We start from the raw sequence: 26,156 nt of genomic DNA on the forward strand, positions 1-26,156 counted from the left end.
TTACAAGCCATTATATATTTTAAGGTGGTCATATATTTTTTTGGAAGATATTCATGCCTTGCGACTCCATAAAGGTACCGAATGGGGATATTACATTTGAAAAAATGACTTACTTGATTGAGCTTTGTATGCAGAGTTAAAGGATTACCTACTATTGATAAGATATTACTATTGGTGGCAGGACCTGATCAATAAGAAAAGTAGAGCTAGTTGTTGCACCTGAATTTTATTTAATTGATTATAATAGGCTATAAGCCTTGCTGTGATGTTCTCTTTAGGAAGGAACAAAACACTTTAGGAATGATGAAAACCTAATGTGATTCTTCCTTTATAGTGCATGCCCAGGTCCTTTGGACATGTGTGCCTACCTTTAGTGGACAAATAAATGTTGTGAAATTTAGCCCACTAGATGCCTACCCTTAGTGGACAAATAAATGTTGTGAAATTTAGCCCACTAGATGACCTGACAGTTAGTACGACGTACAATTTTTTCTTTTTGTCTGAAATTCATCTTGTGGTAATATAATTTTTCTTCACTAATATGACGATACATTTTAGCTTGCTGATTTTTGTCTTTTTTATTGAGATAACACATTTCCTTAAAGGGTGCTAGCTCAATGGAGGAGTACCTACCTTGTAGGCAGGAGGTTGGTGGTTCAATTATACCCTGCCCTAGCATGAATTAACCAATGAAGAATGAAAAAGATTCACATTCTGTATTTTTTTCTAAAGATAATTTTTTATTGTCTTTAGATAGACAATAACTTGATTCAAGACATTTAATCCCATTTATTGTCTCTATAGAGACAATATGTCTTTAATAGTAGCTATAGTCTATTGAGAGACAAAAAGGAATTGTCTCTTAAGAGACAAATACTTATTTTCTATATTGTCTTTATAGAGGCAATTTTTTAAGACAATAAGTTAAGACACTTGCTTAAAGACAATATTTAAAACAATTTACATTTTTTTTTTCTTAAGTTAAGACAATTTACTCAAAAATTTGCTTAAATATTATCTTAAATCCCCTTTATATATAGTAGTGTTAAATTAACAGTAATTAAAAAGTCATAACCATTATCAATAACGTGCATATTTTAAAATGATCAATTTTATTAATTAAATAAGAGAAATACGTATAAATACCTATCGAATTTAACCATGAATTCATTCACCCTACTATCCATGATTGGAGTTTGCTATTCCTTATACGAGGTGCTTTCTATTTCATTATGATAAAATTAGGCCTATGCTCCACCCTACTATCCATGATTGGGGTTTGCTATTTCTTATGCTAGGTGCTTTCTATTTCATTATGATAAATTAGGCCTATGGTTAAACTTGCAGAACTCCTTATTATCCAAAATTAGGACCTCCCCTAGTTGTAGGGCTGCTTGCATCTCGATAAAATATTGGATTATGATGAATTACGCACCTGATTGCATCATTGCATTTTCACAAATTAAATGTAAAATTCGATGATTTTGAAGTGTACTTTAGCAAAAGGTTGTCTGTTTGGCAAAGTTATCGTTAACAGATTGACCAACGCAGAAAGCCAGCGTTACCCAAACAATATGGTTAAGTTTGCTGATTTGTTTCAGAGCACGGAGAAACACGGATTGTCATCCGACTTTTTGGAAATTCCAAAGAAAATGATCATATAAGATGCAAATTTAAGAAAACCAATGATATATTTTTTACCCTGCACTTCAACTAAATCTTGAAGATGATATTGTGAAAGAATCTATATGCACGGCACGAGAGGTGCAGTGTAATTTTTATTTAGTGGATAGCCATGGACGTCTCTGGCATCTTATTGATGTATATTTGGCATCCAGCCATGAAGAGAAAAATGATTTAGCAGGAGACATTGGCTCCGGTATCGACACCCAATTGGCCACATATTGTATTGTAGTAACTAACTCTGCTATTCACTGCAGCAGTGTTTCGACCATTGCATTCCATGCTGTTGATGGCTTTGATTGTGGCACCGAAGCCCTGCCCGGAGGTTATGGCAGAATGGCAGTTGCTATTCTTCATCCAGAACCACACAGCCGTCTTGAACGAGATGGTCGCGTCTTGTCCCACTACGTCTGGGTTGTTCAGCCCGTCGAATCCAATGTCCTGCCCCGCCGCTCCATAATTGTAATTCCTGCATTCAGTAACATTCCAACAGTGGGTCTTAGCCTCTGTTACCATTACAGATAGAGGTGGAGACGGTATTAGTTGCATGATGAGTTACATACCAGCTTAACTGGAGTGGGCCGCGCCCATGGTAGCTCTTCCCGCTCGCACACGGCCACGTGGTCGAGGAATTACAGTAGATAGTTTGAGGGTCTATCTCGTTGATGTAGCAGAGCCCTGACATGACGGAATAATTAATTAATTGATATATTAACATTCATCATCGATGAAATATTTGTAGACATAGATTATGAGGTAGAGATTATTATGGTTGTTCAGTAGGTAGATTATATACCTCCAGTTTCGTGCATTGCATTAGCGAAGAAGGCAGCGAGCTCTCTCTTCTGGTCGTCGCTGGCACCGGTGGTGCCAAATCCAGAATATGCATTGGCAGCTGCAATGAAAGCGTCGTAAGTGTAGAATCCTTTGCCCTCGCAGGAGCTGGCAGCTCCGCCCGCAAGGCCATCGAAGACACTCTGGGAAATTATGGTGCCCACGTTTCCACCTCCGGTACTAGGAGATCCTCCACCTGAGCTTGTACAGGGGCCGCTCTGGCAGCCATCGCCGCAGTAATCGGAGGTCGTCCCGCAATATCCATACTGGCTGCAACACAGACCACTGGCACAGCCACAGTTCTGAGCATTAACACTGACGTCCACCAGGACCAGCATTAGAACCAGAGCCATTGCCGAAGTACCACAACCACTCCCCATCGCTAATAATTTTCTCGCACAATCCCACACTCAATCTCAAAGGTTTAATATCTTTTTGGATCTGCTCAATCGAATTCTTCTCTTTATAGAAAAATCCCAACGCAATCTCCTCCTTCCCCTATACTTGTTAAGCTAGTTGGGTCAATACTGGCAGCTTTGATTTTATCAAAACAGTTGCAATAATTGCAGCCATCTAGAGTTTGATTTTATAAACTAATTGTAAGGACTTAATAGGCGGCGGGACGCGCTTTGTTCGGGAACGTTGAACGCCCGCGAGTCTGCCTTGGCATTGGGTCTTTACTCCTTATCCGTTCGATGAATCGAATCTGTAATGCAGAGACAAGGAGACCTGAGAACTGTAGATTTGGAAATCCAATAAATAAGGGCAAAATCAATTGTGTTCCGTACTGATTAGATAAACTGAATATGCAATTGAGATAAGATGCCCGCTGGGAAGCGTTGAAGGCATCGAGTCCACGTTGGCGTCTTTAGGTGACGGGACGCGCCTCGCTGGGGAGCGTTGAATTGCAGGAGTCTTACTTTCCATCTTGTAGCCTTTCTTGGAAACAAGATCCCAATTCGATGATAATAGTATTGAAGGACATGTGCATCTAGATTAACAAGATTTACTCACTTGTGTCTCTAATGGCCATATTTCATGGTTTATGACACGTTTTTGTTGCCTACACTCCAGGTCAGTTTTCTCTTAGTTAGTGTCAATGGTGGACATCTTGCATTGAAAAACATTTACCAATCAACATAGCATCTGCCAACGGATATACCAACCGATATAAGTTTTTTTTTTGTTTATCTATCCAGCATGGCTTATGGTGGTTGCTTTAGCGGTAATCCCACTAACTCCATCCACGATCTCCTCAATTACAAGCAGCACTTCTGCCCATTCTCTTATAATCGGGGAAAAAATAATTAATCTCTGATATACTATAATTATTAGTGTTAATTTATTTATAGGAATTATATATATAATATGAACGATCGCTTATATGATTTATCCGAAAGTAAGCTTCAAAGTAAATATGAAAAAAATATATATATATATGGAAATTGGGTTAAAATTGTAATTTTAAATTATTAAATTTATTATTTTTGGTATAAATATAGGTTGAGTATTTTGAAATATTTTTATTGTAATTTCCTTTTAGTATTAATAACTGATTTTTCTAATAATTTTTCATTATTTTAAGTTATTAAAAAAATCAAATTCATAAAAGGTTTAGACGAAGGTTATATTAAACTAAAATTTATGTTAAGATATTTATTTATTTTAATTAATTTTTAATTGGTTCATTTTAGTTATTATTGGTTTTACATGGCTAAAGAAAGTGCTTTGGATATTGGAAGAAGATTGGAACTTAAGAGTGGTATCCTGCATAGGCCCATGGAGTATTTTAAGATGGAGGTAGGGCATTTTAATCAGAAACTCGTCATAAATCCTCCTTAGATGCCTTCGAATGTTTACATGGTATCTTTGTCTTAACATGTGGTGTCTTTTGAGTAACTCCTTAGATGCCTCGAATGCCTACATGGTATCTTCGTCTTAACGTGTGGTGTTTTTTCAGTAACATCATTGCTTCTTGATGTACTATCTTCAACCCTTGCCATTGTCTGTTTAACCCTAGCATAGCATTCTTTGACTTGACAAAAGTTTAGGCATCATCCCCCAATATGTCAACACACATCATCTCTTTGGGTCACGGTGAGTTTTAAACTTCACGGGTTTTACTTTTTAGGATTTTAGAATTTATGTTAAAACACTTTCAACTTCTTGAGAAGGGGTTTTTGAGAATGAGTATCACAAATACATCTCATCTTCAAGATAAGCTACCACCATTATAAGGGGTTTTTGAGAATATTATCACACAGACATCTCATCTTCAAGATAGGCTACCACCATTATAAACAATTTGTATTACTTTGCATATTGTAGTCTTTTCACTATTCCATTCTTTAACAAAGTTTTGGTTTCAGTACATAATATTGTGTTCTTTGCAATATCTTTGTGTTATTGTACATAATATTCTATCTTTGTTTCATTCTCGTGTATTTCAAATTAGTAGTATTGAAGTAATCTTCTCTTTGTTTTTGTTTCATTATTGCCCCTAAAGAGGTTAGGGTATAGGGAGGTGGCCTTTGAACTAACAAAGATTGTTGAAGACTTCCTTTCCTAACCCAAGTGGTTTCCCAAGGTAGGTAAAAAGAATGATCGCAAACCAAGAGATCCTATCAAGATACTTCTTAAGTAAGCCATGAGTGACAAAGAAACAAGATGATGGACAATTTCACCAAATAATTCAAAAGCTCCAAAAAGTAATCGAGGCACCTTTGATTAATCATTTTAGAGGTATGATGTCGCTCAAGGTAAAAGTTAAATTTGGCATCCCTTTAACTGAAGGAAAGATAGACACCTATGCTTTGGGGAAATGGTTAAGTCCATTAGATAGTTTTACGTAATTCAGAAAATTTCCAATAGTGAGAAGATCATCTTTGAACTCCTTAATTTCCTTCCCAATGTCAAATATTAATAGGGCACTTAACTTTTGCAACATAATAAATACGAGTCTCCAATATTTGAGACAAAACCACTTAACTAATTTTTTTTTATTCCACGAAGGAGAAATTCTACCATGTTAGAAACTACAATGATTCCTTCACAAGATGGACAACTTTGCATTAGGAAAAAGACTAGTTGGCCTCAAAATACACAAATACCTTCCATACCTTCCATTCAATAGTCGTATCAAGGATAGTGAGTGTCACTTTGCTTTAAAATACCATAATGTCCTACAAAAGTACATCCATAGTTTTCAAAACTAGCCTATCTGAACCAGAAACTGATCAAATCGGCCAGTTCATTAGACCTGGCCATCAAATCGGTTGAAAACCCAGTTTTTTGACTGGCGCACAGGTTTTTTGGTATGACCAGCCATACATCGACCAAATTTTGAAGGAACCGGTCGATTTTCCCATAAACCGATTTGTTCCTTCATAAACCGACCGATTTATTGCTAGGCTAGCTACATACCCCACATAATGTAGTTATGTGAGTTTTGATGCCATTTTTAGGGAAATTTTAGTTTGTTTCCCTCCAAAAACAACCTCTCTAAGAAAGGCATGACTCCCCTCTCATTTACCTCACACATATCAGCCCTAACAAAACTAGAAATCAATGGTAATGTTAAATTTTTAAAGTAAAAGTGACATTTCCTTTATTTTTCATTATTATCCTTTCACTTAAATTGTTAACATTACCATGAAATGACTGAGGATTTTTTAGAGTGGTTTCGACTTCATTGGATTTCATATGGAGAAACTAGAATTTTAGAGTTCACTCAAATTCAACAGACTTAATGGTTTTCAAGATTTCATGGTTTGGGGGTTTGCAATGTTTCCATTTGATTCTATCATGCATGAGGGTATGAGATTGACATTTGATCAAGAGCATAAAGTCCTTTAAGAACCTTGATGTTGGTGGCATTGATTTTTGAATTTTCTTGATGTTGGTGGTATTGATAGTCGAACTTCTCTACCATGGCCTTAACAAGAATGTACCCTTCACTGGAAGGAAAATAATTGATTAGGGATGATAAGATTTTTCTACTACATTATAAGGCCGAGGAGATTAACCCTTCCCGTAAACCAAAATCACTAGTTAGGCATGCTAAATTTTTTTAATATCTATCATACTATAAAGTTGAGAAATCCATGTTTGAAGACTTTGAGCAAGATGATGTTTATGTATCTCTTGCTGGTGATCCCATTTTTAGTAGCGGTGAATCAATGATGAGTTTCATGAGTGATCATGTTGATCAATGATTTGTAGTTTTTATGTCTCTTTCTACTACTACTACCACTACGGGTAAGGTTGCAGAGGAGTTTTAGGAGTCCTCAAACACTTAGCCAGATTATTTATGTAGCTCATGTTGATGTAGTAGTGATGAGTTTGATCATGATGAGGAGTGTTGATCACTGATATGTAGACTTGCAGTAGGCCAGTGACGCTATAGCTTATAGCAATTTTTCAGGACTCTAGAGACCAGTTAGAGCCTCATTGATTATGTATTATGTTGCTGATATATATTGCACTTGGTGCCAATTTGATATATTCACCTTTACCTTTACTTTGCATGTTTTATCTCTATTGGTTTGGAATCATGGTTTTAAATCTTAAAATATTTTTTTCCATTAAAAACCAATTATTTCATGTATTTTTTTTAAAGACTGATTCATTAAGATCTAACGAAGAAAACATGGAGATCGAATGGAGGGTTGCGCTCGTGAAGGTCAAGGTTAGTCTAGGGCTTCCGATCTCTTTCCTGAAGCCCGTCTCGGTTCTGCGCATAGCTCCCTGCACTCCTCACCGTCGCTGACACCCGTCTCCTTTGCTTCTCGATCTGTGGAATCAATGGCCGACATTATGGAGACAGAGGCGGTGGACTATTCGGATGAACCGTTTCCGGATAGGGTTATATTCCATAATCCCTGCTTTGCAACTGGTTCACCGTCTGCACCGCCTTCGCCGTCTTCTGGCCCGGTATCTGATCATCCTTCGCCCGTTGATTCTCTCCCCCGGCACGGCTCGGTTCCGCACTTTTCTGGGCCTCCATGTGACCCCCCCGCTGCGGAGGCCCCTCCACCTTCTTTCGACCCTCTATCACCATCTATTTTTCTTGATCCGTCGGTTAACCCCCCGGATCCGGCCCCGACGCACACTACCTGTGCGGGATCTCGCCCTTCTGGGTGCATCGAACCCCCTGCGGTCAAGGAAAAGCCGGACAAGCCCTCCCCACAGGAAGGTGTACCAAACCCCCTGTTCGACCATCCGTCAGCTCCCCGTTCATGCAAGAAAAAGTCGAAGTGCATTAAGGCTACTACAAGAGACATCACCATCCGATTTGGAGAGGATTCGAATTTAGGAGATTTTGCTATTATGGCCAATACTGTGCTGGTAGGGCATGTCCGGGGCAGGACATATACAGCTAAACGGCTGTCGCATTGGGTGAATGAGATTTGGGGAGGAATGCTTATTGATCTGCCAGAAGTACATGTTCTACCAAGGGGATGGTTCTCTCTCCATTTTTCTGAAGAAAGCTACACGAATATTGTTCTGGCTAGGTATTGGCATATCGGAATGGCCCCGGTCCTCCTCAAGAGATGGAGCCCACTATTCGACCCTGAACGTGAACAAATCGGAGCTGGACCAATCTGGGTACGTTTGCCAGGTCTTCCATTACAGTACTGGCGCGAAGAAGTTTTCATCAGGATCGGTAATGCTCTAGGCACCTACTTAGATCATGATCGCACATTTGTGGAATCCAGAAGCAGGACACTCGCTCGTATATTGGTACATTTAGATACTCGGGAGGGGCTGGAGGAAAAGATTACATTACAGTGGGGGAGACATATCAGGACCCAGATTCTGGACTATGAGGGTGTTCCGTTCAGGTGCAGGCGATGCCACAAGGTGGGGCACCTCATCAAAGAATGCCCACTCATTCGGAAATCAGACGGTTCTCCGAGGAACACTCCTGCCCCTTCCAGGCCAGCCTCTCCTACTTCATCGCATCCAATCTCTGCTGGACCGTCTCTGGTGGCTTCCTCACCAGTGGTGGATCCCGATCTCAGGCACACTTCGCCACCAATGACCTGGGCTTGCTCAGTCGCAGGAACAGTTTCAGCCTCGGCTACTCTTCTTAATCCCTCTCTCTCCTTTTCTGATCAGATTAATATTTCTGCTGTATCGTCTATTCAGCCATCTCAGTCCCCTCTCTATGTACCATCTCCGCCCATTATTGCCACCACTGGACCCTCATTGCCCTCTCTTGTCTCATCTTCCCCCCCCGATCATCCTCTGTTGATTCTCCTCCTCACTCATACTTCCTTCGATCCCGATCTCATATCACAGACTCGTCGATCCACCAGTCCGGTCTCGGTATCATTGGGTCAGGGGACGGACCCATGCCTACCAGGGGTAGGAAAACAGATCTCTCAAAAGCTATTATGAAAGCTGGAGCGGAGGTTGTATCTGGGAGGCAATCTACCATCGATGGGGTCCTTAGAGCTGGACGAACCCCGCGTAGGGTTCCTCCATGAAGTGCTTATCTTATAATTGCAGAGGGCTGGCTAGTGCCCCTAAGAAACTAGCCTTGAAGCGTCTCATTGAGACTGAATCTATTGATATTATTATGCTACAAGAGACTCTTTGCTCTGCTGATCAGATCTCCAAAACCTTTCAAGCTCTGACTCCGGGTTGGTCATTTATATCCCTAGATGCTGTCGGTAGATCTGGAGGACTGGCAATCGGAACTAACCCCCGCTCTATTAGAGTCGATGCCACGTGGGGAGGGACTGGTTACTTGGGTCTGGACTTCTTTTCGGCTGACCTAGGCATGGAACTCAGGGTGGTGAATGTATATGGCCCGTGTAATCACAGAGAGCTATTCTGGCAGAGGCTCCTACACCTCTCTCTTATCGAAGGGGATAAGACTATCATCGGTGGTGATCTCAATTTCTCACTAGGGTTCAGAGAATCATGGGGATCGGCGGCACAAATTGACTCTATTACTGATTATATGACCAACCTGTTAGAGCAGACTAACTTTGTAGATATCCCCATGCAAAAACTCCTTCCGACTTGGAGAAATAGAAGGGTTGGGGATGCTGCGTTGGCCCGTAGACTGGATAGATTCATCATGAAAGATTCGCTCCTTCACCAGCTGCACCATTACAAGCAATGGGTAGGATCGGGAGGTTTATCGGATCATTTGCCTATATATTTAGAAATTCAAGGGCCTTGCAAAAAACCAAAGGCCCCATTCAAGTTTAATCACACCTGGCTGAGAGACCCGACCTACATTAAGATGATCTCTGATTACTGGCTTGCCCACCCCATTAATGGAGGAGAATCTTTGGCTAGGGGGTTTTGCAAAAATCTCTCAGAAATCAAACACCTCTCCATTAACTGGGCTAAGGAAAAGCATGCCCGAGATACAGCTCATCTCACACATATTGAATCAGAATTGAGCGCTCTTACTGATGAGCGAGGGTTGGGATTCATATCAGCAGAGGATAAGGGACGTCTGATCGAATTGGAAAACCAGAAGGCTTATATACTCAAGGAGCGAGAGGAATCCCTGAGACTAAGGAGCAGAGCAATCTGGTTACAAGCAGGGGATGAAAACTCGAAATTTTTCCACAGTTATGCCAAAGGAAGAAAGGTGTCAAATACTATTTGGCAATTACCTACGCCAGAAGGAGATATGGCTGACTCCTTCAATAAGCTGGCTCATCTTGGGATAACTCATTTCAGAGGTCTCTATAAGAGTCCCCGAGAATCAAACCTCCCTGACATCATCAATATAGCTAGACACTTTCCGAGATTTGTTGAGGAGGATGATGCAGAGGAGCTCAATGCTCCAGTTACTTCTGGGGAACTTGAAGGTATATTAAAATGGTTCAAAAAAGACAAGAGCCCAGGGCCGGATGGCTGGACCATTGAATTCTACCTGGCTTTCTATGATATTCTGGGTCAAGATTTGGTGAAGGTTGTGGAGGAAAGCAGGATCTCGGGGTCTTTATATCATGCCATTAACTCGACCTTCATTGCGCTCATTCCAAAATCTGACTCCCCATCTTCTTTTGATGATTATAGACCCATCTCCTTATGCAACTGCCTGTACAAAATCATATCCAAGATCATAGCCAACAGACATATTGCCCCCCAACAATTTGCGTTCCTGGACTCTAGACAGATTCATGAAGCTATTGGTTCGGCACAAGAAGCAATTCATTCAATCTGGACAAAGCATCTCAAAAGCATCATTCTCAAGATTGATCTATCTAAAGCCTTCGATCGTGTCAGTTGGCTATACATCAAGATGATGCTCATCCACCTTGGATTCCCCCACAGCTACATCACTTGGATTATGGCCTGCATTACATCCCCATCCTTCAGCATTCTCATAAATGGCTCAGCCTCACCATTCTTTCATTCGGAACGAGGACTGAGACAAGGCTGTCCGCTGTCACCTCTGCTCTTTCTCATTGTCATGGAAGGATTAAGCAGGCTTATTGCATCGGCTAAAAGGAACGGAGACATTCATGGGCTGCGGATCTCTGATGATTGCTTTCTCACTCATCTACTATTCGTGGATGATGTGCTCATTCTATTGGATGGCAGTATTCGGGATTCTAGGAATTTTTACAATATTCTTCGCCTCTTTACCTCTGCTACAGGTATGATTGCAAATCACTCTAAATCCTCTATCACATTTACTCGCACTACTGTACAAGAAGCTCAAGTAGCACAGCAGGCTTTTCCCTACTGCATACATCCATTGGACAGAGGGCTCAAATACTTAGGGTACTGGCTCAAACCCACATGCCAAAGAATTGCTGATTGGGTTTGGCTGGTTAATAAGCTGGAAAAGAAACTTACTGTGTGGAGCTTCAGATACTTGTCCAGGGCTGGTAGATTGATTCTTATTAAATCCGTCTTGGAAGCCACACCAGTCTTTTGGATGGCACTGGCATGGATACCAAGAAGCATTCTAGGGCACTTAAAACAGATCTGTAACAACTATCTCTGGAATGGCAATCAGGACAAAAGAATATTTGCCTGGATAAGTTGGCAAAAGATAGCACTTCCGAAGAAATGGGGTGGCTGGGGACTCAAAGATCTTCCCTCTTTTGCACAAGCTATAGCGGCAAAAATGGGTTGGTCTCTAATGACAAGTCAGAACCTCTGGGCACATATTTCATATCACAAATACATATGGCCTCAGAGTTTACTTGACTGGATCAGATTACCTTCATGGCAGACAAGAGGCTGCTCATCGGTGTGGAAGGCACTGATTCTTTCTCTCCCTCACATTCGAGACCACCTGGTTTGGAGAATAAATGATGGTTCACTTGGTAGGATTGGACTCGACCCTTGGATTGGAAGTGGGGGAAGGCATATACTAAGCAGAGATCTCATCAGACATCTTCATTCACGGGAGATCAAGGTCTTTGCAGATATCGCAGACCAACAAAATACCAATATTTTCGCACAGGCTTGGAAGTCAGCTGCGCAGCTTGATCTTCCCCCACAGTGGCAACAGGAGTGGCTGGAATTTATATATGCATTAACTGAATCGCATATAAGAATAAAACAGGGGACTGATGAACTTGTATGGTGTTTGGCTGACAATGGCATATACGCCCCGAAGCCTGGATACTGCTCTCTTATTCAGCATAAAAAGCCCGAAATTGTTATTAAATGGTGGAGCGATATATGGAAGCTTGCTGCCCCACCGCGCATCAGACTTTTTTTCTGGTGTGCTCTCAAGGATATCGTACCTACGGGAGATCATTTAATCCACAGAGCGATATATGGTCCATCATGGTGTATACTGTGTAAAGCAGATTCAGAATCCACTGTACATCTCTTCCTGCAATGCACAGCTATAAGACATCTCTGGCAAAACTTATCCACGTCTATCGGTTTTACTGGATCTTGGAACGACGGAGACTTACAAAGCGCTTGGGCAGACTGGAATAGCAGATACTCTCGGTCCAAGCTTCAGAACCTACCATCGGTGGTCTCTTGGCATATCTGGAAGGCGCGCAACAGATATATCTTCGACAACCAGACTGTATGTTGGGCTAGAACAGAAGCCAGCATCATCTCCTCTTATCTAGAACTGCCTGAACCCACTCCCTCTAGGGTGCGGAGCATAAATCCTCCCCCTATCATTGACAGAACCGTCCCTTGGGCCTTCTTCGATGGTGCCTCAAACCAAAACGGTTGTGGGGGGGGCTTCATACTTCACATCAGTGAAAACCAACAATATAAAGTCAAATTGGGACTCGGAGTGGGTTCAAACAACTTTGCTGAACTTATGACTCTGCGTCACCTTCTACATTTCTCTTTGGGACATCAGTGTCTACATCTAAACATATTTGGGGATTCTTTGAATATAGTGAACTGGTTCAATCAATCTTCAATATGTCATATACACACCCTCAGCAACATATTGTATGAAGCACACAATTTCAAGGCAGCTTTTACCCATATCTCTTGTACTCACATTTACGATACTACCAAGAGGCGAATGGATAATACTGGAACAGCAAGGATCTGAAGAATACAGATATTACCACAGGCCTTACATAGATCAGCGATACCAAAGGAACAACAGTCTTTGAACCGCATAATGATTTGAAAAACTGATGTTTTTAGAGCTATTATTGTTTCTATGATATATAGAATGAATACTACGGACCCTGCGCGGTAATATCAGCTAGATGTTTAACTGACTATACATATGCTTCTGGTACAAAAACAGATCACCCTGCGTGGCGTATCTGATTTAAAGGCTCTGATAGTGCATATGCTTTTTGCATCTACTATATGTAATTTTCTCTCTTAATGAAAATTACGGATTTTTCCAGTGGAAAAAAAAAGATCTAACGAATCTTTATTTGACATGTTCGAGTTTAAAACCCAGTTTGATAGATGAACTAGTCCAATTAACAATTCTAGTTTTTAAAACTATAATTACATATAAATGAAATTGTAGTTTATGGAAATCTTTTAAAAAATAAATTGTAGTTTATGGACATCTTTTGAAAAATAAATTGTAGTTTATGGACATCTTTTGAAAAATAAATTGTAGTTTATGGACATCTTTTGAAAAATAAATTGTATGCTTATAAACTCTCCATTTCACTAACACAAATTCCTTATTCATAAAAAGAATTCACAAAAATGTTTCTACACATACTTTCAAGAATACAATATTATGGTTAAAAAAATTAGTTTTGTTGTTTATGCTTATGATCTATTCAACTACAAATGAATCCCTTTATACCTTGAAATGTGTAAACCCATGTTCATTGATTAACGTCTCATGGTAGATCATAAGACCCACTTTTGAGACATTTTGACCTAATTCTCTCTTTGACCATCATAAATATACACATTATTTTTGCAATTTATTGACGAAAGCAATGTGTTGAATTATGAAGTGTGTTGGGATATCCGTTAGGTTAAAGACTTTATTGTAAATATATGTATATAAGTTTAGTTTGGATTTAGTGTGCTATATTAAAGAGACAAACAAATATTTAATTATAATAATTTATTGATAATTGTAATATTGTATTTATGTTTTATTTTATGAATATAAGAAAAATGAAAAATTAATGGTTGAAGTATATATTGTTGAAAAAGGAAAAAAAACTAAATGGTTGAAAGAGGAAAAAAACTGAAATTATTATATAAATTATTTTATCCATTAGTAAGTTCTAGATTTTTATCCCTTAGCATGTCTTAGACATCTAATTTTGGTGATTAGATTTAATTCTGAAAATTATGTATTGGCCAATTTAATGTTTCTTAAAAATAAGAAATTTTCTCTAGAAATAGGAAACAAGAGCTCATAAAGGAGCACTTAACCACCTATCACTCATGGATGAGATGGGGAAAGTTAATAACTACCTAAAAGTGATATATGAATAAAAATCTCTCATTTTATGGTTTTTTTCTCATAATTTTCTGACAAGAAATTGGAGAGACGGAAAAGAAGCAAAATATATATATATATATAAACTATTGTAGGCAAAGATTGTGTAGACTAGGTATAGCCAAAGTAATCAACCTGTAGTTTCCGAAAGAATATTACAAGTCGATGTTTCTAACAGTATTATTTTATATGCAAAATGTTTATTTTGTTTACCCGGTTCATAATGGAATTATTTAGGTAGCATGGAAATAGCTAAAATCACTATTATTTTATATGAAAAATGTTTATTTTGTTTACCCTGTTCAGAATGTAATTATTTAGGTAGCGTGAAAATAGCTAAAATCAAACATATGTCTATGTCAAAGTACATTTTATTTTTTGTATTTATATCGAAAGAAATTAAGAGAAAATGTGTAGGAAGAAATCCAGTAAATACCATTGCAGAGATTGTAACTTGATTTGCTGAATGCAAAATTTTAAAGGACCAATTTCAGAAATGTCTCATGTAAATGATGTCAGATACCATAAGAATTAGAACGGAAAAGATTCAAATACACGAAATTGTTATTCTATAATAACCATACATTATTCTACTTGTTAGAGAAGAAAATTAACCTGAATGGTTGGAAAATAAAGTAATTTCGTATATCAACTAAACAAATGGTACTCCGACTCTTCAAGGATAGAAAGAAATTAGGTGTTTGTGTGTATAGAGGAGTTATGTACATATAAAATGCTTTGGTATTGTCAGCAACAAAATTCATAAAATATTTAAGCATATACTAAAAAAAAGGGAAGAAGAGGAACCATGTAGTAACAAAGAAACTATACGTTTGAAAACTTCTGAACATAATAATAATTAAGCAGGGATAATTGATCTGCCTATATAGAAGAAAAACAACTCTACAACGAGAATTTTGTATCGATACAAAACAAGAGTGAATGTCCAATTGGAAACTATAATAACATAACAGGCAGAAGAAATTTTATGTGTAGACAGAGAAATATACTTCTATTGAATGCCATGCAGATCTAATAATAAAATGAACATAAGATATACATTAGTTTAATTTACAAGTTTCTTGAACCGAAAAGAAAAGTCGACAAATTCAATGATTCTTATGGAGTTAAATTCTTCAAAGAAAAAGTAGGAATATAATTGTATATAATTAAAAACAAAAATAGTCTAGACACTGGGAACTTCAACAAGTCTCCCTTTTAAACAGTTATATACAACTATATTAATTTGGATGCGGCGTTAAGCCTAGTTTAACGTGAAGAAAAATTAAATGGGAATTCTTAAAATACCATGACTAAGGAAATATGCTAAGAAAAATCTCTAATGTAATAAATATTGTTTGTATAGGACAAATATATCCATATAACGAGAAGCCAGAAAATTCTTGAAGTAAATCAAACCTGGGTAAGAAAACAAAATGAATCTGTGAGTTTAGTAACGAGAGTTTTCTAGAAGATAACTCTAGAGGTTGTGCGAGTTTTGAGATATGATGTACCTGGAAATGAAAATCAACATATCAACAATCAATATGAGAACCTAAAGTATAAAAATCGATAAATCCAAGAACAAATAATAGTAGGACAAACTACAGAGTGCGGTTTTACTTTGTCAAGGTTACTTTCATGCTCAACTCCCATCTAGAAAAAGGGAAATTAACAAATAAGAATCCCAGATAGCCAACAGGGAAAAGATTCAAAACAAGAGGAATCTTCTTACAAAGAAGGGAAAATGGTTTAAACCCTAAGTAAATAAGAGAAAAAAATTTGACACGGTTTAAATAAATAAGTATAATATAAACCTCAATCTTGAGAGAAATAAGAAGTAATTATATGGTGCGAGAGCAACCTTACCCAAAGGGTAAAAATTGTTTAATAGATAGTTTAAAACATTGAATGTTCTCTCGAGGGTTTTGCTTGTTTGTAAATGTTAAATTTATCAAAAGCATACATATGAAAACATAAACAAAACTAATAAACAAAAATAAGAGAAGTCTCATTCTCAATCCATGAGCTGAACTCTCATTGGAATCTCATATCTTCATAGGAGCAATGGATACATTGTTATATAGCCCACATATTTATAATTTCATTATTCATTATCTGACTAATCTACTGCCCCTAATAATTCGTTGAATGATCACTTACTACATCTATAAATTTGCTACCCTAATTCTGATAACTGAGGACACAAAATTTGCTCGCTAATTTGTCAGCAATTACATAGCTTTATTTTAAGCATTATCCTCAACACTCCCCTTAATTCTTAATGAGGTGATTCCAAGCATATCCCTTAAGTATTTGACCTTCCCTTTAGGAAGTGCTTCGGTAAATATATGTACAAGTTGTTCATTTGTTGTACAAAACTTTATTTCAATTTCTCCTTTTGCCACATAGTCTCTTATGAAATGATATTTGATATCAATGTGTTTGGTGCAATTATGAAACACTGGATTTTTAGTTATGGCAATGTAGACAAGTTATCACAGTAATTAGTGGTGGCATATTTTGGTTCTTGTTTTAGATCTAACAATACTTTCTTCAACCAAATTGCTTCACATGTTGTTGTTGCTATTGCAATATACTCTGCCTCTATAAAAGACAATGAAATAGTTGGTTGCTTCTTTGAACACCGTAACATTGTAACTGATCCAAGGTTGAATCCATAACCTGAAATGTTTTTTCTCAAAATTCTTTTTGCTGCTCCAAAATGAATCTTACTTGGACTTTGCATGAATCTGGAAATCAAGTCTACTGCATGCATAATATCAAGCCTAGTGTTAGTAAGATACAAAAGACTTCCTACCAGACTCTTATAGGATTGAGAATCTACCTTTTCAGCTCCATCTTCTACAGAAATATTTCATTTGTATTCATTGGTGCGCTCATGGGTTTACAATTTCCCATTTTCCATTTTTTAAGAAGATTTGAAACATATTCTTCTTGTGAAAAAAAATTCCATCATTCATCTGTGTCACTTCTATGCCAAGAAAATAATGGAGCAAACCCAAATCTGTCATTTCAAATTCAGTCATCATAGCCTCCCTAAACTCTTCCACCAACAAATTACTTGAAGATGTGTATACCAGGTCATCTACATATAAGCACATAATTATTATATCATTACCATTTGACTTGATATATAATGTGTGTTCATTTTCACTTTTATTAAACCCCTTTTTCAAAAAATAAGTGTCAATTCTACTGTAACATGCTCTTGGAGCTTGTTTAAGCCTACAAATAGCCTTTTTCAGTTTGTGGACTTTTTTTTCATTTCCTGCTTCTTCATATCCTTGGGGTTGGTGACCATATACATCTTCTTTCAACTCACCATTTAGAAAGGCTGGTTTAACATCAAATTGATAAACTAACCATTTATATTGTGCTTCCAATGCCAAAACAGTTCTGATTGTATCAAATCTTGCAATAGGAGCATATGTTTCATTGTAGTCAATACCTCGTTGTTGAGTATATCCCTTTGCTACTAACCTAGCTTTGTGCCTTTGTATTGATCTATTAGCTACATACTTGGTTTTATACAACCATTTCACCCCAATGACTTCTTTTTCACTAGGAGGATCCACGAGCTCCCATGTTGCATTCTTTTTAATTGTTGTCATCTCTTCATCCATTACTTTGCACCAAACTAACTCTTTTACTAGATCTTCAAAACATCTTGGTTTTTCTTCAATCTGAGACATCAAAGAAAAATTAGTATAACCATAAATTCCATTTGAAGATTTTGTCCTTTTTGGAGGAGGAATAGGACTTGAAACAGGACTCGAAGTAGCAGAAGATGATGGAGTGGATGTGGCCTCTGAAGTATTTTGATTATTGGATGGATTTGCAGAAACAAAATATTCATCTTCTTGTACAACAATACTTGGAGTGTGTTGTTGCACATCATGATTCCACTACCATTCTTCTTTCTCATCAAATAACACATCATGACTAATCATTAATTTTTTAGTTTCTGGATTCTACAATCTATAACCTTTGGTTTCCTCACAATATCCAATAAAAATGCATTTCACACTTTTATCATCAAGCTTTCTTCTCTTTTCAATAGGAAGATGAGCATAGGCAATGCAACCAAAGACTCTTAAATGAGAATATTAGGTTTTCTTCCACACCATGCTTCATAAGCGGTAATATTTTGCACACTTCTTGTTGGGCATCTATTATGAAGATAAACAGATGTAGCTACAACTTTAGCTCAAAAAGTGTTTGGAAGGTTTTTACCTTTCATCATGCTCCTAGCCATCTGAACAATTGTTCTATTCTTACGTTCAACAATGCCATTCTGTTCTGGAGTATAACTAGCTGTCAATTGCCTTTGAATGCTATTCATTTTACAATAAGAATCAAACTTACTAGAAATGAATTCTCCCCCTCTATCTGTGCGTAAGGTTTTTAGACAATAACCACTTTACTTTTCCACAAGAGCTTTAAATTGTTGAAATATGACAAATGCAACATATTTTTCTTTAATGAAATATACCCATGTTCTTCTACTAAAATCATCCACAAAAATAATGAAATGCTTATTTTTCTTGAGAGACAAAGTTTGCATAGGACCATATATATCTACATGCACTAGTTCCAATGATTTGCTTGCTCTCCATGATTTATCTACTAGAAATCAATCTCTATGTTTCTTACCAAGAATACACCCTTCACAGAATTTATCAATAGAACCAATAAGTGGTAACCCTTTGACCATTTGTTTGTTATATAACAATTTCAAGCCTTTCATATTCAAATGTCCATACCTTATGTGCCATAGCCAGGAACTATCATCATAAGCAACATTTAATGTTGTACTTGCTTCACAAAGGAGATTGAAAGAAAAAATTCTATTTTGCAACATATTAGTCTTAGCAATAATTTTACTGTGAACATTTTTATCATATATTATGCATTGCTTGTCCTTGAAAACAATGAAATATCCTTTTCAAGGAGCTGCCCCCACAACAAATTATGTGCTAAACTAGGAACATATAAAACATCATTAATGTGCTTTGGTTTTCCTTGTTTTGTCTTCACAGCAATTGTTCCCTTACCTTTAGCTTCAACTGGCTTGTCATCTCCCAATAGTACATCAGATTTTGTAGATTCATCTATCTCTACAAATCCATCTTTGTTTCCTGTCATGTGATTGCTGCAACCACTATCCATAAGCCACACCTCTTTGGAAACATTATTAGTTGAATCAGAAGCCAAGAATAAAATGCCAACCTCTTCTTTCTCTTCAGAAAAATTATCTTGTTGTGTTTGTTTTTTCAATAATTTCTTTCATAATGGCCAAATCTTTTACAATAAAAACACTGAACTTGGGATTTATTAAATATTTTACCTCCATCATTGTCATCATTACCTCTTCCTTTGTTGTATGCAGAAAAAATCTTCCTCAAGCTCTGCCTCCTCTGTATGTTTGTCCTTTTCCTCTTCCTCTTCCAAAAGTGTTCTCGATTTCCTCATGAGACGAACCACTTTTGTCTTTGAAAATACTTCCTCTTGCTTGAAAAGATTGCTCAATAGATTTTTCAGAAGATCTATTGATTCTTTACTCATGAGATTGAAGAGACCCCATTAGCTTATTCACAGACAACTGAGTTAGATCCTTAGACTACTCAATAGCAACAACAACCCCATCAAATTTATGCAGGCAAACTTCTTAAATTTTTCTCAACAATTTTTTGATCTTTTAAATCTTCTCCATAAGACCTAATTTCATTCACTATACCCATAACTCTAGTGAGAAAATCTTGAATAGATTCTTAATGACTGTAACTTAACAATTTTTACCTTATCACTTCCTTGATATGCTTGCTGCAAAGAATCCCATGCCTCCTTTGATTTTGTTACTCCAACTAGTCTTGGAAAAATAGAATCATGCACTGCTTGCTAGATTAGGAAGAGATCCTTTGAATCTTTCTTACGATTTTCATTTGGTTGGTTTCTTTGGTCTTGAGTCCAACGAGTAAGTGTTTGAGTATCTGGTTCTGTATAGCCATTCTCTACGAAATCCCACAAATCTTGTGAGAGAAATGATGTTTTCGCCTTAATGCTCCAAAAACCAAAGTTCTCACCTTTAAACATTGGTATTTGTGGTTGAGAAATATTCATATTGTTGGCCATTGCTGCTAACTGTTGAGCACTCCCACCAATAACTTGAATCTGCACAGGCTTCACAAAATTATGAAAACTCTTGCTAATGGCTTTCAAAAACTTTTGAAACATCCGACCAACAACACACACTTTACATATAAATCAACTCTCTTAACCTAGCTCTAATACCATGTTAAATTTGATAAGAGCATACATATGAAAACATAAACAAAACTAATAAACAAAAATAAGAGAAATTTGATTCTCAATCCATCAGTTGAACTCTCATTGGAATCTCATATCTTCATAGGAGCAATGGATACATTATTATATAGCCCACATATTTCTAATTTCATTATCCATTATCTGACTAATCTACTGTTCCTAATAATTTGCTGAATGATCACTGATTACATCCATAAATTTTCTGCCCTAGTTTTGGTAACTCAGAACACAAAATTTGTTGGCTAATTTGTCAGCAATTACATAGCTTTATTTTAAGCATTATCCTCAATAGTAAAAACCTTCTCAATGAAGAATGTGATAACATAAACAAAAACAAAATATTTTGGTGAAGAGAAAAACCCTATTGGAATCCTTGTAAATGCCACTTGGAGATAATGTATAAATTAATCAAACTGAAACTTGTACATGATTGATTGATTAAGAAATTCACAGTCGTGACAATACTTAACACATGTAAATTGCAAAGAAAGAAAATAACTGTAAGTCATTCCTCTAAACCTTACATTGATGAAACCCTAGGTTGAGGAAAAAGGACAACCCTCCCAAACGGCTCTAAAGTAAAACAAGGGTTTGAACATCTCTCTCTCTCTCTCTCTCTCTCTCTCTATATATATATATCTATATCTCTATCTCTATATATATATATATATATATATATATATATATATATATATATATATATATATATATATATATATATATATATATATATATATATATATATATATATATATATATATATATATATATATATATATGAATGAGAGAGACAGAGAAATGATAGAACCAAAAACCTTCGAAGAACAACATAACGTTAACCTCTTGTCTGGAGTTAATTACATTTTTAAATCCTTTAAGAAACTTAAAAAGGCCAGTTTGGCTCCTTCGAAAAAAGGAAGAGCAGCCAAATTGCATGGAACCTCACGATTTTAAACTAACAACCTGTAAAAACAATTAACAATGCAAAAATTATCATTAGTTGAATAGATGGAGTACAGTAAAAGGGAGAACTGAAGAACCTTAATTATGGTTGGCATTTAAAGAAGAGGTTTACCTTCATGGAGAAGTATTCGAGTAGTTATGTCAACAAGCCTTCCTTTGTCTTTGACAAATTACAAAAGTCTATTACCATCATTCAACATATGTAGACAAAATTAATTCAGAATAAAAATGCATACACATGTAGCTTCCCATTGTGGAAAAATGACAAGTGCTACAGGAAGTTAAGCGAAACACTAACCGCAATAGGTGGCACAACCAAAAACAAAAAAGGGAAAAATGAATGATTGAGAGACTGCGTTAGGTAGACATTAAACCCCATAGAACCCTAAAAAATATTAAGAACCTTTGATTCAACAGAACAAGATCTGAACTGTCAACCAAGTCCTTACGAAACTAAAGACATGGCAACTAGATATGGTTCTTTGTGTCAAGCGGGGAAAATATAGAAGCCGCCGAGAAAACTCATATTAATAACAAGAAATGGTAACCATACAATAGAAGTGTAGTTCTTGTTGGAAATACTGGGGGGGGGGGTGAATCAGTGTTTCCTTTCATTTATTATTTTTATCAGTTAAAAGAATTTATATTTGGAACAGAGAAATAGATAACAAGAATAGATGCTTTTATTAATGTGATCTTTGCAATAAATCAAGTATATATATATATATATATATATATATATATATGGTTTCAATCAGTTCCCAAGCACCAACTTAGACTCTTTTTGAGGCTCCAACCTCTAGAGCACCAACTATATCTTGTCAAGGCACCAACCTTGAATTTAGGAGCACCAACTCCCAGGACACCAGTCCTTTTAGTTCTGAGGCACCAACTACAAGGGCTCCAACCCTCTACTGTAAACTGTCTGGATTAGTTTGGTTGTAATTCTCCACTCCCAACCCTACTAGACCTATGACTTACTTCTATCCTCATGTTCGTTCCACTTCTGCCAGAACTTCAGCTTCCTTTTCTTTCTTATAGTTCACCAGCTCCACTAAAATTTCCTTGTTCTCTCTTTTATATGCCTGATACGCCTAACCTTTGGCTTCCTCTATCTCTTCGAATCCATCAATACTCACAGGACATGTTAATGTGGAAGAGAGGCTGAATTACAATAATGTTGCATATATATATATATATATATATATATATATATATATATATATATATATATATATATATATATATATATATATATATATGGTTTCAATCAGTTGCCAAGCACCAACTTGGACTCTTTATGAGGCTCCAACCTCCAGAGCACCAACTCTATCTTGTCAAGGCACTAACCTTGAATTTAGGAGCACCAACTGCAAGGGCTCCAACCCTCTGCTATAAACTATCTAGATCTGTTTGATTGCAATTCTTTGCTCCCAACCCTATTGGACCTATTACTTACTTCTGTCCTCCTGTTCCTTCCACTTCTGCCATAACTTCGGCTTCATTTTTTCTCTTACAGTTCGCCAGATCCACTAAACTTTCCTTGTTCTCTATTTTATATGCCTGATACGCCTGACCTTGGCTTCCTCCTTACTCGCTTGAGCTCCGGCTTCGTCAATGCTCACTTGATATTTCAGCTTCCTCTGCGCTCACCCTTCAGCTTCCTTTGTCTCTTCGAATCCATCAATACTCATAGGACACGTTAATGTGGAAGAGAGGCTGAATTACAATAATGTTGCATATTAAATAAAATATCAGAGGGGCCCCCTTTTTTTTTAATATTCATACAATATACATTAATAATCCCGCAATCGCAATTGCAACCTAGCCAATGACCCATTAATATAGTTAGAAATATATAATGGGTGGTCCCACCATCCACATCACTATCTCAATCGCAATCACAAGTTTCTAAGGTCTTTTATACGTCATGCCTATAACATTGCCGATGGCTGATTGTCGATTGCCCCTACTAGATGCGATATGATTATAAACTGTTTTTAATAATTCCGTCGGGTCCATATATATATATATATATATATATATATATATATATATCGCAATCGCAGTTTATAGTGTGCCATTCCTTTATAACTTGCAATGCATAACCTTCGATACGGTGGACGCGATATAGCATTAGGGCGTATTACAATGGTGATGACATAACCCGCTCGGACACAGTTCCCGAGGTTTAGCTTTATCGGGTTCATTCTCCACCATAGATTTCAACCCCCAAAATCCGATAGTCTACAGGGATTTTAGGTGGACTACTTGCATGAGAGTTACCAGCCCGAAATGAGCGGTTTTTCTCTCTCCTCTAGTTGCTATGTGTCAACCATTGAATGGAATCGAGCACTCTCCTCTAAATACTACTTACCATTTTGCATCCGCCCAAAATCTCGGTTATAGCTTTAAATCTTCCCTTCTTCTTGGTTAATGCCCCGAATTGATTCGCTTCCGATGACCGTAGATCTTCTACCATTGATGACTCCACGACTCTCTTCTGGGTTCATTTTCCGCTAGAACGAAAAATCATCTCCACTGTTCATCTCTTAACACCATCTAATATGACTCCACGGCTGACAACTTCCAATATTCTCTACTCTGATATTCTGCAATACTGCTCTGATCTGTTCCTCTTCTGATGGCTTCCTTGATGGCTCTGCTCCTTGGCTTCTTGCTCCTGTTTCTTCATGGATCCACTCTGCTTGGCTTCACATCATTGTTTACTCATCCAGAATATTACCATATTGACAATCTAGGTCAACAATCTCCCCCTTTGTCATTGATGGCAATATTCTTCTTCTCTCCCCCTTTGACATCAGTGGAAAAGGAGTGCATAAGGACTCCCCCTGTCAAACTGCTCCCCCTGTCCTGCAGCATCTTTATGAAACAACTTAAGTGATGCTAAAGAGATAACTCCCATCTTTTGACGAAGATGTTCAAATGATTCTCGAGGAAGAGGTTTTGTGAAAATATCAACTATCTGCTTCTTAGTATTGATATATTCCAAGATGATGTTTTGTTCAGCTACTTGTTCACGAAGGAAATGATACTTTATTAGTATATGTTTGGTCTTTGAGTGCATCATTGGATTTTTGCTGAGGTTGATCGCACTTGTGTTATCACAATAGACGGTAATTAGTTGATTTGTACCTATGTTGACATCTTTTAGAGCTTCCTTCATCCATAGTATTTGAGTACAAAAATCTGCGGCAGCTATATACTCGGATTTAGCTGTAGATAGTGATATGGATGTTTGTTTTTTGTTGAGCCAAGATACTAAACAGTCTCCCAGGAAGAATGCATTTCCACTAGTACTTTTCCGATCATCGACACTTCCGCCCAATTAGCATCAGTGTATGCAGTTAAAGTAAGAGTTGAACTCTTAGGGTACCAGAAACCAAAATTAGGAGTTCCTTTCAGGTATCTGAGAATTCTTTTTACAGCCAATAAATCGGATTGTTTAGGAGCTGATTGAAATCTTCCCACCATTCCTACTGCTTGCATAATGTCGGGTCTCGTAGTTGTTAAGTACAGAAGGGCTCCAATTATTAACCTGTAATGAGTTGCATCTACTAGAGGGGAGTCATCATTTTTGCTGAATTTGCAACTTGTGGTCATAGGTGTGCTCATGGGTGCACAATCTTCCATTCCATATCTTTTAAGCATGTCTTTAAGATATTTGGCTTGAGATATAAACATGCCTGCCATGGTTTGAGATACTTGTAGTCCAAGGAAGTGAGATAACTCTCCTATCATTGACATCTCGAACTCTTTTGACATATTTTGAGAAAACTCATGGCTCATCTCATCGTTATTACTAGCAAAAATCAGATCATCAACATAAACAAGTGTGACTAGTAACTTCTCCTCGTCCATCTTTATGTAGAGATTACTTCTTGCCACCCCCTTCTTGAAGCCTTGTTGTTGTAGATAGTGATCCAATCTTGCGTACCAAGATTTAGGAGCTTGTTTCAACCCATATAATGCCTTTTTCAACTTACAAACAAAGTCTTTTCCTTCTATTAGATTAAACCCTTCTAGTTGCTCCATGTAGACTTCTTCCTTGAGTTCCCCATTCAGAAATGTTGATTTTGCATCCATTTGATAGATTTTGAATCCTTTTGAGCAAGAAAATGCCAAGAACATCCTGATAGCTTCCACACGAGCTACTAGGGCAAATGTTTCTTCAAAGTAAATTCCTTCAATTTGTGAATAGGCTTTACAAACAACCCTTGCCTTGTCTCTGATGATTTTCCCATCTTCATTCATTTTGTTATTAAACACCCACTTGGTTCCTATTATGTTTTTTTCCTTTGGACGAGGTACCAGCTCCCATGTCTCATTCTTCTTGATTTGAGACATTTCTTCTTCCATGGCTTTTACCCAATGAGGATCCTTGCTTGAGTAAATGTTT

The 26,156-nt window shown here is 37.2% G+C and overlaps 1 protein-coding gene across 1 annotated transcript in view; it reads right to left on the minus strand.

The window, feature by feature from the left end:
- Nucleotides 1-1,674: 1,674 nt before the first annotated feature.
- Nucleotides 1,675-26,156, minus strand: part of LOC149237998 (endochitinase 4-like) — a 62,305-nt gene continuing 37,823 nt past the window's right edge. The window contains exons 1-3 of the mRNA XM_089372884.1: nt 2,480-2,983; nt 2,247-2,361; nt 1,675-2,152 (exon numbers count right to left, since the gene is read on the minus strand). Of these exons, the coding sequence (XP_089229010.1) occupies nt 1,858-2,152; nt 2,247-2,361; nt 2,480-2,897 (828 nt within the window). The 5' untranslated portion in view covers nt 2,898-2,983 and the 3' untranslated portion in view covers nt 1,675-1,857. Of the gene's footprint in view, nt 2,153-2,246; nt 2,362-2,479 lie in introns of the transcript that reaches the window.

The sequence above is a fragment of the Pinus tabuliformis genome, chromosome 8 (genome assembly GCF_031772625.1).
Source record: "Pinus tabuliformis cultivar Carrire ecotype Pingquan chromosome 8, CPIR1, whole genome shotgun sequence".
Classification (NCBI taxonomy): Eukaryota; Viridiplantae; Streptophyta; class Pinopsida; order Pinales; family Pinaceae; genus Pinus; species Pinus tabuliformis.